The sequence below is a fragment of the Lithobates pipiens genome, unplaced genomic scaffold (genome assembly GCF_037356315.1).
Source record: "Lithobates pipiens isolate NorthernLeopardFrog02 unplaced genomic scaffold, aLitPip1_a1.2 Scaffold_13, whole genome shotgun sequence".
NCBI lineage: Eukaryota > Metazoa > Chordata > Amphibia > Anura > Ranidae > Lithobates > Lithobates pipiens.
In genome coordinates, this window is record NW_027507718.1 from 233,755,830 (window position 1) to 233,768,868 (window position 13,039).

At 42.1% G+C, this 13,039-nt stretch overlaps 1 protein-coding gene across 3 annotated transcripts in view; it reads right to left on the bottom strand.

Moving 5' to 3' along the window:
* MAST3 (microtubule associated serine/threonine kinase 3) overlaps positions 1 to 13,039 on the bottom strand; it is a 229,955-nt gene that overhangs the window by 36,643 nt on the left and 180,273 nt on the right. For all 3 annotated transcript variants that reach the window (XM_077476340.1, XM_077476342.1, XM_077476341.1), the window contains 5 exons: positions 8,940 to 9,041; positions 7,656 to 7,778; positions 4,563 to 4,675; positions 4,215 to 4,363; positions 309 to 523 (listed from right to left, as the gene is read on the bottom strand). In XM_077476340.1, coding sequence (XP_077332466.1) covers positions 309 to 523; positions 4,215 to 4,363; positions 4,563 to 4,675; positions 7,656 to 7,778; positions 8,940 to 9,041 — 702 coding nt within the window. The remainder of the gene's footprint in view (positions 1 to 308; positions 524 to 4,214; positions 4,364 to 4,562; positions 4,676 to 7,655; positions 7,779 to 8,939; positions 9,042 to 13,039) is intronic.

Genomic DNA, 13,039 nt, shown 5'->3' on the forward strand with positions numbered 1-13,039 from the left:
GCAGAGGCCACGCGCAGAGCCCGCCAGAAAGTTGGCACTGTGCTAATCACAGGCAGCGAGACATTTCCCGATCTCTGCAGCCGTGCATCGGGACAATGTCTCCCTGCGCCGACTTCCTGGTGGGCTCTGCATGTAGGCTGTGTGAACATGCCGGAGCTCATCCCTAATCACGAACAAAAGAAGTATGGTGGACTACCAAGATGCAAAACAGAGACCCTGATCAGGTAGGCTGTGTTCATAAAATGAAAGCATCTCAGAAGTTAAATTTTCAATTTTTCAGGGACTTTGTTTCTAGCAAAGATTCCTACCAGAAAAAGCTGTGTGCTTAGAAGATGCCCGTTTCTTCTCCTGTGCAGAGAAGGTGGGCTTCTCGGATTTGTGGTCAGATGTCTCATCTTCAGAGGAGAAAGCAAATTTTGGCATGGCATCCAGACTGCAAGTGCTGGTCAGAAAGCCAGGGCTTGCACTACGCTCACTTAACCATGAGTTGTAGGAGGATCCAGAGGAAGTCCACGACCTCAGCCTGAAGGATGATAGAACAGAAAATGAAAATCTTAAATTCATCTACCACTAAAATAGTTAAATAATTGTAAAACTCAAAACAAGACAATTAAAAAAAAGGTACATCTTAATCCCATGTTTCCCAGCCCTTTAAGAGCTTCTAGATGCCAGGAGGCGGAGGTGGGTATTCCGGTTATCTGACCAATGTGATTGGCTGTCACAGCGGTCACATGATCGGAAAAGCTCCCGTTCGCATGGCGCACTCACAGCACAGGGAGGTGTTTACATGGAGCAGCCTCTCATTATTCAAGCCCACCTGGCGAGTGGCTGCAAATATGCACACGGCCAGTGGGAAGAGGTTAAAAACTATGTTAAAACAAAAAAAGGAATGCAACACAAATGTAAACTTAACTGCCACACCACTGCTAAAAGTTCCAAATATAAAAACGTAATTCAAGGAAGGGTAAGACGACTATGGTCTTTGTAACCTCTGACAATCTGACCCCTACCTGCCAACAGCTCTTTAGGCCGCGTACACACGGGCGGACTGTTCGCCCAACTTTGTCCGCTGAACAGTGTTTCAGTGGACAGTCCGCTCGTGTGTGGGCTTCAGCGGACAGTTTCAGCGGACAGTCTGACGAACAAAGTTTTTCGGAATTTCCGTAAGACAGTCCGCTGAAACTTGGTTTCAGCGGACAGTCCGCTCGTGTGTAGGCTTGTTCGACAAACTAAGTTTCGCGCATGCCCAGAAAGGATTTACACGGCGAAGGTTGCATTGCAGTGTATTGGACGTCGTATTTCTCGTCCCATCGTACGTGCCGTTCACGTCACCGCGCACGCTTTCAGCGGACTGTTCGTTCATCGTGTGTGGTCAAGTCCGTTCATGCAAATTTTGAGCGGACTGTTTGTCGGATTGTTTGACGAACAAAGTTGGGCGAACAGTCCGCCCGTGTGTACGCGGCCTTAGGCTTTGTAGTACCTGAGCTTAAGTTGACTTAAAAAGTTTAAGATGCAACAGGTCTACTTTTAAACACAGAGGGGACAGTTCCACTGCACAAGGCCAAGTTGATCCTCCAGCGGTTATAGAAGAAAAAGGTGAAGGTCCTGGAGTGGCCATCACAGCTTCCTGAAATTAACATTATCGAGTCTCTCTGGGAAGAGCTCAAAAGTGCAGTTCATGTGAGATGACCAAAGACTTTGCATTACCTGGAGGCATTTTGCCAAGACGAATGGGCAAGATCTACCATCTGCAAGAATTTGGTGCCTCAGACAACTATTGCAAAAACTGCATAGGTCATTCATGCTAAAGGGAGCAATATACAGTATTAAGAACTAAGGGTATGCAGACCTTTGAACAGGGGTCATTTAATTTGTTTACTTGTTGCCATGTTTTGTTTTATGATGCCTGTTATGACCTAGAACTGAATACCATAATAAAAGAAATGTGTTTTGCCTGCTAACTTGTGTTTTCTTTAACCACTTGCCCCCCGCCATATACCAAAATAGTGGCGATTGCTGTTGAGGTGTGTCTGACGGACTCTTTACCACGTGATCAGCCGTGTCCAATCACATCTGATCACAGTGTAAACAGGAATAGCCTTTGATTGGCTTTTCCTTACTAGCGTCTGTCAGTCCGCTAAAAACAGAAGGATGGGAAATCCATTCCCCATCCATCTAGCAGATTGGATGGAAATAGATAGGCTGGCCATTTCCATCCGACTTTCCAATAGAGAATAGCGGGCTGCGTCCACTCTGCATCAGGGGAGCGGACACTGACCTGTCATCTGCCTGCTCAGCGGGGATCAGCAGACAGATCCCCCACTGAGCAGGCAGACATGCTTGACAGAATCCTCTATATGTGAAAGGTGGTCTTATCAGGAGCGTCTGGTCCATTAGGGGTGCAGGGGCGTTTATATGATTTTTTTTTTGTCCCCCCTGAGCCCTGTTTAGACCCCGAGGCTCCAACTGGCTTGAAAAAGGTTGGTCTCGGGGAGCAGAGCATTGCACCCAGAACCCACCTACTTCAGACAATCGGAAATGAATATTCACTATTGTCTTACAGCTTCTCCACCTGGCCAATCAGGATGGATCGGGTTGAGATAGAGGTCTAAACAGACCCCCATGTCTCTTTTTTGAGACAGAGAAAGGGACTAAAGTCCCTTTCTATGTAGCACTTTACATGAATGAGGAATCTCTATAGAGATTCCATTAATTCATAAAATGACAGTCTGATACATTGTAACACTTGCAGGTTACAAGGATCAGCTGTCAGTGGATATAGGAGCGATTGCTGCCTACATCCATTGTACTGCGGGGGGGGGTTGGTTGGGGGCTTGGAATACACAAGCAGAGGAGGTATGATGGCTTATGATGGCAGCTGCGCGGGATAGTAAAAGGAGAGTGGGGGTAGTAGTTTTAGAATAGGATCTGAGGGAGGTGGAGTGGCTGTTGTCATTGAAGTGACCATAAGCTTATAGGAGAGGGAGATATGAGGTCCATACGGACTCTGCCACCTAAAGGCACTTCAGGTACGGACCTGGCAGTGAAAGGTTTATACAACAAAATAATCCCAGGTTTAAGGTTATAAAAAAAAAAATTTAAAACCATTTATCATTTTCCTTCCACTTCACAATTATGTGCCACTTTGTGTTGGTCCATCACATAAAATGCCAACAAAATATATTTAAGTTTTTGGTTGCAACATGACAAAATGTGAAAGATTTCAAGTGGTATGAATGCTTTTTCAAGGTACTGGGGATTCCCTGAGAGAAGCAAAATGACAACACTTGGTCTTCACCTTGGTGAAGATCCAATGTGTAGTGGACAGGCCAAGGGGAAGGGCAGCAAACGTGTGCCAAGAGCAAAATGCAGGTAGCACATATGCCCTGGGAACATAGGGACATGCAAAAAGGCATCCTTGATGGCCACAGAAGCCAAAAGTTCTCCCGGATAAAGGAAAGCAATAAAAAGGTGTTAAGAACCTGTAGAGTCAGTACTGAGCAGATGCACCCACCCCTTTTGCTTCGGGGCGATGAACAGGCTTAAAATAGAAACCTTCAAACCTCCTTTTCCGAGACAATGGCAAAGAGCCAGAGACTGATTATGTACCGTATTTTTCGCTCCATAAGATGCTCCTAGGTTTTAGAGGAGGTAAACAAGAAAAAAAAAAAAAATATTCTGAACCAAATGGTGTACTAAAATATTTACCAGTGCCCATGAAATGCGACCTGACCAGTGCCAGAGAAATGCAGCCTGACCACTGCCAGCGAAATGCAGCCTGACCACTGCCCGGGCTGCTCTGTCTGCTATCTCAGCAGGTCCCAGCCAGGAGATCGCCCCTGTGCTGGAGGGGGCCACGGATGTCTCTCTTCCGGTCTAGCATGGTGATGGCAGCAGGGGGTGATGCGTGTTGTATATTCGCACCATAAGACGCAGAGACATTTTCCCCCATATTTTTAAGGGTAAAAAGTGCATCTTATGGGCCGAAAAATACGGTAGTTTCATCACAGGAAGTGTCAAGTTTCACACTACAGAGGGAATGCATTAATCTGCGCAGTGCAATGACACATGCCTCATGTTTCAACACAAATCAAAAATGCCAACACAGGAGCAGTGTGCATACAGGGCAAAACATGACACCATAATAATGTACATCCATGCAAGTGAAAAACAAAAGGGGAAGGTAAGAATTTTTTATTTCTTATGTAAATTACCTGGTCTCAGTGTGTAGTTGATTGTTTTCATCTTCTCTTGACATGACTCTGTCCCACTTCTCGCCTTCTTTTTCATCACTATGACTTCTTTCAGTTGATGAGAAGCTGAGACTGAGTTGTGTCGCAAGATGCTCTGTGCTGCTATAAACCTACAAGTTTAAGAATTAAGATTTTAAAATAAAATTAGCTATTGCCCCACTCCAGCTAGGAATTCTATCTATACTCATTGCGCTAAATTCTTCCACCTGTACACATGCTACTTACTATGGTACACTACAGTCATCACAAACTGTATCATTCTGTATAAGGGGACTTTTGTACAATGAGGGACATTACTGCTAAAAGTACCTTGCTGAATCGATGAGAACAAGAAGAAAATTGCCTAATTTCCACAGAGGGCTCCTCATCATTTGTTTCATCATCTTCTTCAGAGGCCAGATGATGATACCGTTCAGAGCGTGCTGAAATAAAAGCAAGAGAATAGAATTTAAAAAACACATGCAGGTACCATGTACAGAGACAATGCAGTCAATTTACCATAGAAGTAGAGGATGTCAACTTGAAAATAAATATTTGTTTTGTGCTGGGAGAAGAGACATAGTAGAGAGGTAGTGGGGGTTCAGCCATGGTGATGAGTGATGAGAGGGAGGGTGTGTGTGTGTGTGTGTGTGTGTGTGTGTGTGTGTGTGTGTGTGTGTGTGTGTGTGTGTGTGTGTATAATGGGGGGGCGGCGGGGGGCATATACAGACATATTAGTGAGAGCATGGGGGAGTTGTGGTGGTAAGACAAGGTGGTGTGCTACTGTGGCGAGGACCTCCCAGGAGAGGAGAAGCAGTAGAAGTTTTGGGGCCTAGGGCTGAGTGTTAGACCCCTTTCACACTGAAGCCATTTTTAGGCATTTTAGCACTAACAAGTAATTTAAGCGTGTAAAGCACCTGAAAAGCGCCTCCCATGCTAGCACAGTGTGAAAAGCCTGCGTGCTTTCACACTGGGGCTGTGCGCTTGCAGGACGTTAGAAAAAGTCATGTAAGCAACATCTTTGGGGCGGTTTATACACCACTTCCAAAACGCCCTGCCAGTTGAAATGAATGTAACATGGGCGCTTTTAACCCCGCTAGCGGCCGAAAAGTGGCACTAAAACTAGGGCAAACCGCCGCTAAACATAGCGCAGCTTTACCGCCAACGTGGGCGCGCTACAGTGTGAATGGGGTCTTAAAGGAATAAGGCGGGCAGCAAGGTTTTTTTTTAAATCAATCTATCAATTCTATTGCAGGTACATGTTGTAAAATATTCTGACAATCAGCCAATATATGATGCAGCCACTGAGCAGTGTATTCAGACAGCGGCAAGGCAAATGCCTCCACCCACCTTTTTGTAGATGGAGGAATCAACTCACTAGGTGGACAAAAAAATATAATTATGGCCAGCCTTACCTTGTGTCTGTAAGCTGGCTCTTGGGTATGTGGGAGTATGTGTAAGCAAACAAGGGAGCCGACAATTCCCCTGTCTTCCCGACACATACACTGACACACACAGTGAGCATAGCAAGAAAAGAAAACAGCAATCAGCACACATTACTCAGTGTTCTCAACAACAGTGCCTCTTCAGCCAAAGGCATTATTAAAGATTAATTTTTTCATTACAGGTATTTATATAGTGCTGTCAATTTACGCAGCGCAGCTTTTCCACTGTATGGCAAGGCATACCTCACCTACTCCTTGGCAGTCTGTATACAAGACCTTCTGTGCACTGCTGTCACAGTGGAGGGTATATAGGAGTCAGGTTGCAAAGCACACACAACAATGCAGTCAATTTCTCTCCCCTTGCCACTGTGCACATTGTGTATAAAAATTCTGTGTGCCGTCACTGAATGAAGGATAGAGGAGGGAGGGTGGATGGAGGGTAAAGGCTGCACACACTACAATCTCCTCCTCAACGTCTCCTCTAAAACTACTGTGCCATATCACTGAATGAAGGCTGAAGACCCAGGCTGCACAGAACAAACAATGAAACCACTTCCTCTCCCTCCATCTACAGCTGATATGCTGTAGTTACTTTGTACACTTCTGGTTCAGTCTGCATTGCTTGTGCCTTCAGCTCTTTGCCTCATGCCTGTGCGGATACAGTGACATAAGTATGTGTAAAAAAAATAAAATAAAAAAATACATCACACTACAGAGGAGGGGTTGAGACCAGTTCCCTCAACAGAAGGTTAGCTTCATGTTTGTGTTTCACAGCTGAAGCCAAGGATTAAAGGCTACAGAGGGGACCTGGACAAGAAAAACTGGGAAACTTTGTCTATAGAATGTTAATGCTGCACTAACTTAAATTTTTTCTGCTGCTACAGTGGTTTTAATACAGTGTCTCTACAACCATAGGGCAGAATGCAATCAAGTTCTCCTTGCTAGAGAGCTATGGAATACAAAACTCCCCTAAAAAACAAAAAACCCATAATGCTTAGTGGAAATTTACAGATCAGTGTCAAAATAAAAATATACTGCATTTAATTTATTGCTGCAATGTTACCATTTACTAGGCATATACTATTCACCAGCCCTAACTATGATCAGAAAACGGAAAACTTTAAAGTAGAGAAAAACATGCAGTGCATGCAAGATCTAAGAATATTTCTACAAGAAAACATTTTTATTTGACCAGAGAGCCCAAAAAAAAAAGTAGGATGTTTTACGTTGAGGCCTACATGACTGTAGGCCTCAACGTAAAACATCCTACTTCCCAACAACTATTTCTTCAAAGCCAGCAAAAAGACACCAAACTGTTATTTGCAAACACCTAAATATTTCAGAGTCAAAGGCACCATACATTTTAATAGTAAAAAGGTAAAAATATGTAACCATTGCAAAAGGTACTTTAACAAAAGTCTAGGAACGATAGCAGAAATTACTAGACAAAAAACAACTTGTATGTGCACCATGTACATGTTAACATCACAAATCCTCACTGGACTCTTTATGTAAACGGGATGACGAAACGTTTTTAAAAAACTCTCCTGAAAGATTTAACTTGACAGATAGTAACCCATGTTTAAAATGTCAGTTTTGGCACATTTACTATGGAAAAAAAATAAATAAATATATATATATATATATATATATATATATACACACACACACACACACACACACACACACACAATATATATCTATATATATTTTTTCAGTAGCCAAAAATGAAAAATGCCTGTAAACGAAACGTGGCTAAATGCGAGTTACTGCGTTTAGAAGCGTTTGGTGCTTTAAATGCCTGTAAACTCAGGTTTTGAACGCTTTTTTTGCATTCCAAAAAAAGTCTCTAAACTCAACTGCATAGAAATTACTGTAAACGACCCTGTGTACGTGTACTGATAAGATAATAGGAGGAGAGTTCAGAGGCAGTTAAAAAAAAAAACGTCTGTTTATCAGCATGTACATGAGGACTTACTGTCAAAATAGCTGGTATCATCTTCGGCATCTAACTGTGGAACAAACTCAGCCTTTTGCCTCAGGAGCCCATTCCAGTCCAAGGAATGGAAGAAGAGGTGATGCTTTACTTCGTGTGCCCCACCTAAGCATAGAAAAAAAAAAAAACACAACAACATTTATCAAATCAGTTATCTACAATTTAGAAAAAAATATATGGATAACCTACTAGCTATCAGATAATTGCAGGCAAGACAAGTGTGAAAGAAAAGTTGGAACAAAAATAAAGTATAAAAATGTACATCAGCATCCAAACTATGAACTTGAAAAGTTTTTATTTGAGGTTGAAAATTCTAATAAAGACATTGTTAATAATTCCAGGCCTGGCATTTTTTACATAGTTACATGTAGTAACTTTGGTCCAGCTTGGACCAATGTAACTATGTATATACAGTATAATACCTGGCTGATGCCCCTGGATGCAGGAAATCACTGACGCAGACAATGCTTGCTTCTGGGTTCAAAAGAGGGGGAGAGCGAGTAAAAGCGAGAGAGAACAGTGTTCTTGCAGTAAAAATCTCTGTGCACATCCTTGAAGTAACCCTCTCCTAAAGCAAGCTCTGCTGTCTCTCCTGCCCAGCTTTGTTCCTTCTTCCCTCTCCCCAGCTCCAATATTTTCTTCTCAGTCAAAGGTGGTGGGCTTGGGAAGAGGGCAGGTTGCAGCAAAGCCCATTGGGTCAGTAGGCAGCAGGAGACAAATCCTGCGGTAGCTTTAGTTAATCAGATTCTCCTTCCTAGTCATGCTGGCGAGCTGTTCTTATACAGTTTCATCCTGATTTCTTACAGCTGCTTGTAATTTCAGTGAGAGAAGTCAGTATATTTATGGACAGCCGACTTCTCCTATGGGAGTTCACAGACAGCTGTAAAAATTACAGATTTTTACAACATGTTCATGATGTTATGGACAGTTTGCAACCCTGTATATGACTAGGTCGTCTGCAATTTCTTTAAATTTTTTTAAACAAGACTTTACAAACACTTTAAATATAAAAAGAATGTGCTTTGGCTTAGCAGAAACACAGGATTTCTGTCTCCCCTACTAGCAGAACGGCAATCTGCCTCTTGTGAACAATCTGCGGGTCTCAGCAGACATCGGGTCCCCTGGACCAGCTGATTGGATCCCGCTGTGATTGGCGCCCCAGACCAGGAAGTGTCAGATCACGTACGAGGTACAGAGAGGTTGCCCTGCTGCAGTATACCTGCGTGGGGCAGTCCGCATGTGGTTACATTTACAGCTACTGGTTACCTGTTCCTAGGCGCTCCAATGGATTCTGCCGCAACAGTCGTGTGATGAGGTCCTGAGCATCAGCTGGAAGAGCTTCTTCCCCTCCTGGCCAAACAATGTCATCTGGGGGGATAAAAAAAAAAAAAAGAAGCAAGATGCCATCTTAGTTTTAATTAGAAGTTCTAAGCAAATTTCTAATTTATCGCTACATTACTTCCAAGTAATAATCTGAACAATGTCAAGAGTTTAAATAATGTCCAAGCCGTCCGGAAATCTCCTGCTGATTGGCTGAGACACAGCACAGCGCCACTGGCTCCCGCGGCTGTCAAAGTCAGTCAGCCAATCAGGGGAGAGAGAGGGGTGGGGCCGGGGCTCCATGTTTGGACACACACGGAGCTGTGTCTTGGCTCCAGTGCCCCCATATGAAACTGCTGACTGTGGGAGCACTCGACAGGAAGAAGGGGCCAGGAGCAGCAAAGAGGGAGGAGGATCCGGGCTGCTCTGTGCAAAGCCAACTGCACAGGAGGAGGCAAGTATAAGATGTTTGTTATTTTTATTTTTTAAAGGAGACTTTACAATCACTTTAAATCTAAAAAAAAAATGTGAAAAGGTAAAATTCATAAAAATCTTGTGTGATCCACTGCTTGCAATCCCCAGGTGCACCGTCACCTTAAGTTAGGAGGACTCTTACGGGAACCTTCGGACCCTATTACAGATTCAAATTGGCATGTGGGTTAAAATGTAATCAATGGAGGAGATATATATATATATATATATATATATAGAAGCTATCTCCAGGAGATCCTATATCATCTCCCAATCTCCAGTGTAAATCGGCTTATAGTGCCATCCAGCTACCGATCCCCAAATGGCATAGTGTGAAACTGTATAAAACTAAATCGGAGTCAAAGATAAATATACAACTCACAAGCTCTTAGTACAAAAATGCCATTCCCAGGAATCCCCAGAATGTGGGGATAGGCCCCACAATGGCCCAGTGGATTAAAACTTTATATAATCATCCTACTGCATCATTGAAGGTCAACAGGAGTGTCTCTCCACCCTTTGAAATGGTCAATGGAATGAGACAAGAATATCCACTCTCACCCCTCCTGTTTGTCTTGTCATTGGAACTGTTACTGGCTACCATACAAAATAGCAAAGACATAGGAGGGGTGAAGATTGGAGAGGAGGAACATAAATTAACGGCATATTCTGATGTCCCGTTTTATATATCCAACCCTAGAACAACATTACCAAATTGAATAAAAAAAAAAGCTTAAAAAGTATGGAGAACTTGCTAACCTGAAGATTATCCCTGTTAAGTTGGAAGTATGAATAGGGAGAATTCCCATTTATATGTGGGGAAAAAGATCTAAAATACCTGGGGGTAAAATTAACATAAGGAAATTTGGAGAGCTGCGCCACTGGCCCTATATATAACTAAACTCAATACACAAATGGGGTGTCAATAAAGGGTTAAATAGCAAAAATGAAAGAATGTTTGTTGCCAATAACATTCACATAATGCACATTAGACCATCCAAGAAATGACATAAAACAAAAAGAAAGCTGTGTAACAGACTGGAAAATAAGGTCCAAAATATCAGTCCAATATATCCATAATTATCGAGTCACCACAGTGAGTCCACACCAAGCAGCAAATCAGTGCCCGTCACCAGGTTTTTGGTGCGCTTACCAGATGCGGATAAAATAACAGCCTCAATGATATTATTCCAAAGCAGGTTACGGTTTAAATGGTGAGACATCCAATCAGGGTTCCTGCATCCAGACTGCACTTAACATGGGTGTATAGCAGTATCACAGCCTTTAACACTTCAATGGTCAGCAATCGCATATGTCACCTGTACAAAATTCGATGAGTACCTTCTACACAAGTCTCCAGCCAGTCAGGTCTTTTTGAAATCTTGACTTCTCACTATGGCCAACTCCAGTGCTGTCCTCTACTACCCGAAGCTGGGCTCTTTCTTGGCATCATCCTGTACAATGCAGGGCTAACCCCGTATGTATGTTGTGTGGGCAAGCATGCAACCTTGACCGAGAGCAGATAGAGTCAGGGATGTGGGAGACCAGTCGTACCACTGTAGGGTCCCTTATTGGGTAGAGCTGGACTTCTATACCATGCTGCTCTGCAATGCCGTGCTTTGCTTACGTGCCAGTGCTGAATTCGCAGACGGCTGGGGGGTTTCTCAGCAGGAAACGGTTAATACGTTCTTGCTCTTTTTTTTTTTCCTGGTGGAAATGTATTAGCACTTCATAATTTTTAGTGCCATCAGCGATTATTTGAAACTCACCCCATTTGTGTATTGAGTTTAGTTATATATAGGGCCAGTGGCGCAGCTCTCCAAATTTCCTTATATTCATTCTGGTGTGTGTATCCCACTTAGAACTGCAGCCTATATTTTAGTTTATTTTATTTTTTATATTTTATTTTTTTCTTGCATTTTTGTAATATAACCTTTTACTTTCTAAAATTAACATATTCATTAGGGAATCTATACAAAGCAAACTATATCCCATTACTTAATGAAATAAAAAAAAATAGCAACACACGACCACTCTCATGGGTAGGACCCATAAACATGGTAAAAATGGCTATACTCCCAAAAATCCTGTAAAAATTTCAAATTATGCCAATTGCACTTCCACAGACTTTTAAAACATTAAAAACAATGATTCTAAAGTTTATTTGGCAGAATAAGACACCTAGAATTCAGTTAATAATAAGTAAAAGTAAAGCACAGGGAATTAGCTGCACCAGACATCAAAAGATATTACAATGCAGTAATACTAGTACTAATGATAGAATGGTCAGAGTGATAAAAGATTGTTGAAAAAGGAAAATGCACTAAGTAGAGCACAAGTAAGAATATTTGAACACCAGGAAAATATAGAATGCTTGGTGAGGATACACATGAATTGACTAGAAATGTGTTTAAAATATGGAATAATTTACAGACAGGTAAAATGGGAATATAACTCACCATTAATCTCACTGGGGGGGCAATTTTTTTTTTTTTACCTGCTAATGGGACACAGTTTGGAAATTGGGTAAAAAAAAATGATAAAAGATATACAAAAAAAAAAAAAAAAAAAAAAAGGGGGGAAATCCGACCACATCACAAACTAAAGCACAGAAGAAAGCTGATGATATTGGATGAATGGAGGTATTTGCAGTTAAAACATTTAATGGGAAGTCTGCCGCAACCTGAACCCAATAGAACTATGTAGTCTATCGGAAAAAAAAAAAAAAAAGACATGGGGCTTCTCAGACTTCTAGGGCCCTCACGCAATTGGAAGGACAGGAAACACCTCCATTCATTGAAAAATAGGAAATGGAACTAGGGTCACGATTAAAAGAGCAACAAATAAGTAAAATACTAGGGGCTGTACATGGTCTTGCTGTGGCTCTAAATACAAGAGAAAAACTATAAATGTTTGGCAAGATAGTACATGACACCGGATAAAGTACAGAAATATTCACCAGGGAAATCCGACCCGTGCTGGAGAGGATGTAATCAAAAAGGCACTACGTCCCACATAATGGTGTGAGTGTCCAAAGATAAGGGAATACTGGCACGAGATACAACAGTATGTCGGGGAGATTATGGGGTTATAGATGACCCATGGTTTTGTTTATTCCACAATGTAAATATTACAAAATAACAAATACAAGAATAAAAGTTATGCCATATTTGATAAACGCAGCAAAGGGGGTAATATGCTGAGGGCTTGGTAGAGTAGAGGGGGAAGGGAAGAAGAGGGAGGTGGGAAATTCCTGGGAATGGCATTTTGTACTAAGTGCTTATCTGTTAATCTTGTCAGATTTCCTACTTTGCTTTTATCATACAGTGAACCAGGGTACCAGTGGATGGAATTTATACCGGAGATTGGGAGATATCACAGGATCTCCAGGAGATTTCTTCTATATAGATCCTCCATTGATGAAAATTTAACTCACATGCCTTTTTGGACTCTGTATTGGGGTCCAAGGGTTCTGTTAAGAGTCCTCTTAACTTGAGGACAGTGGGGGATTTCTTTACACAACCGAGATTATATATATATATATATATATATATATATATATATATATATTAAAA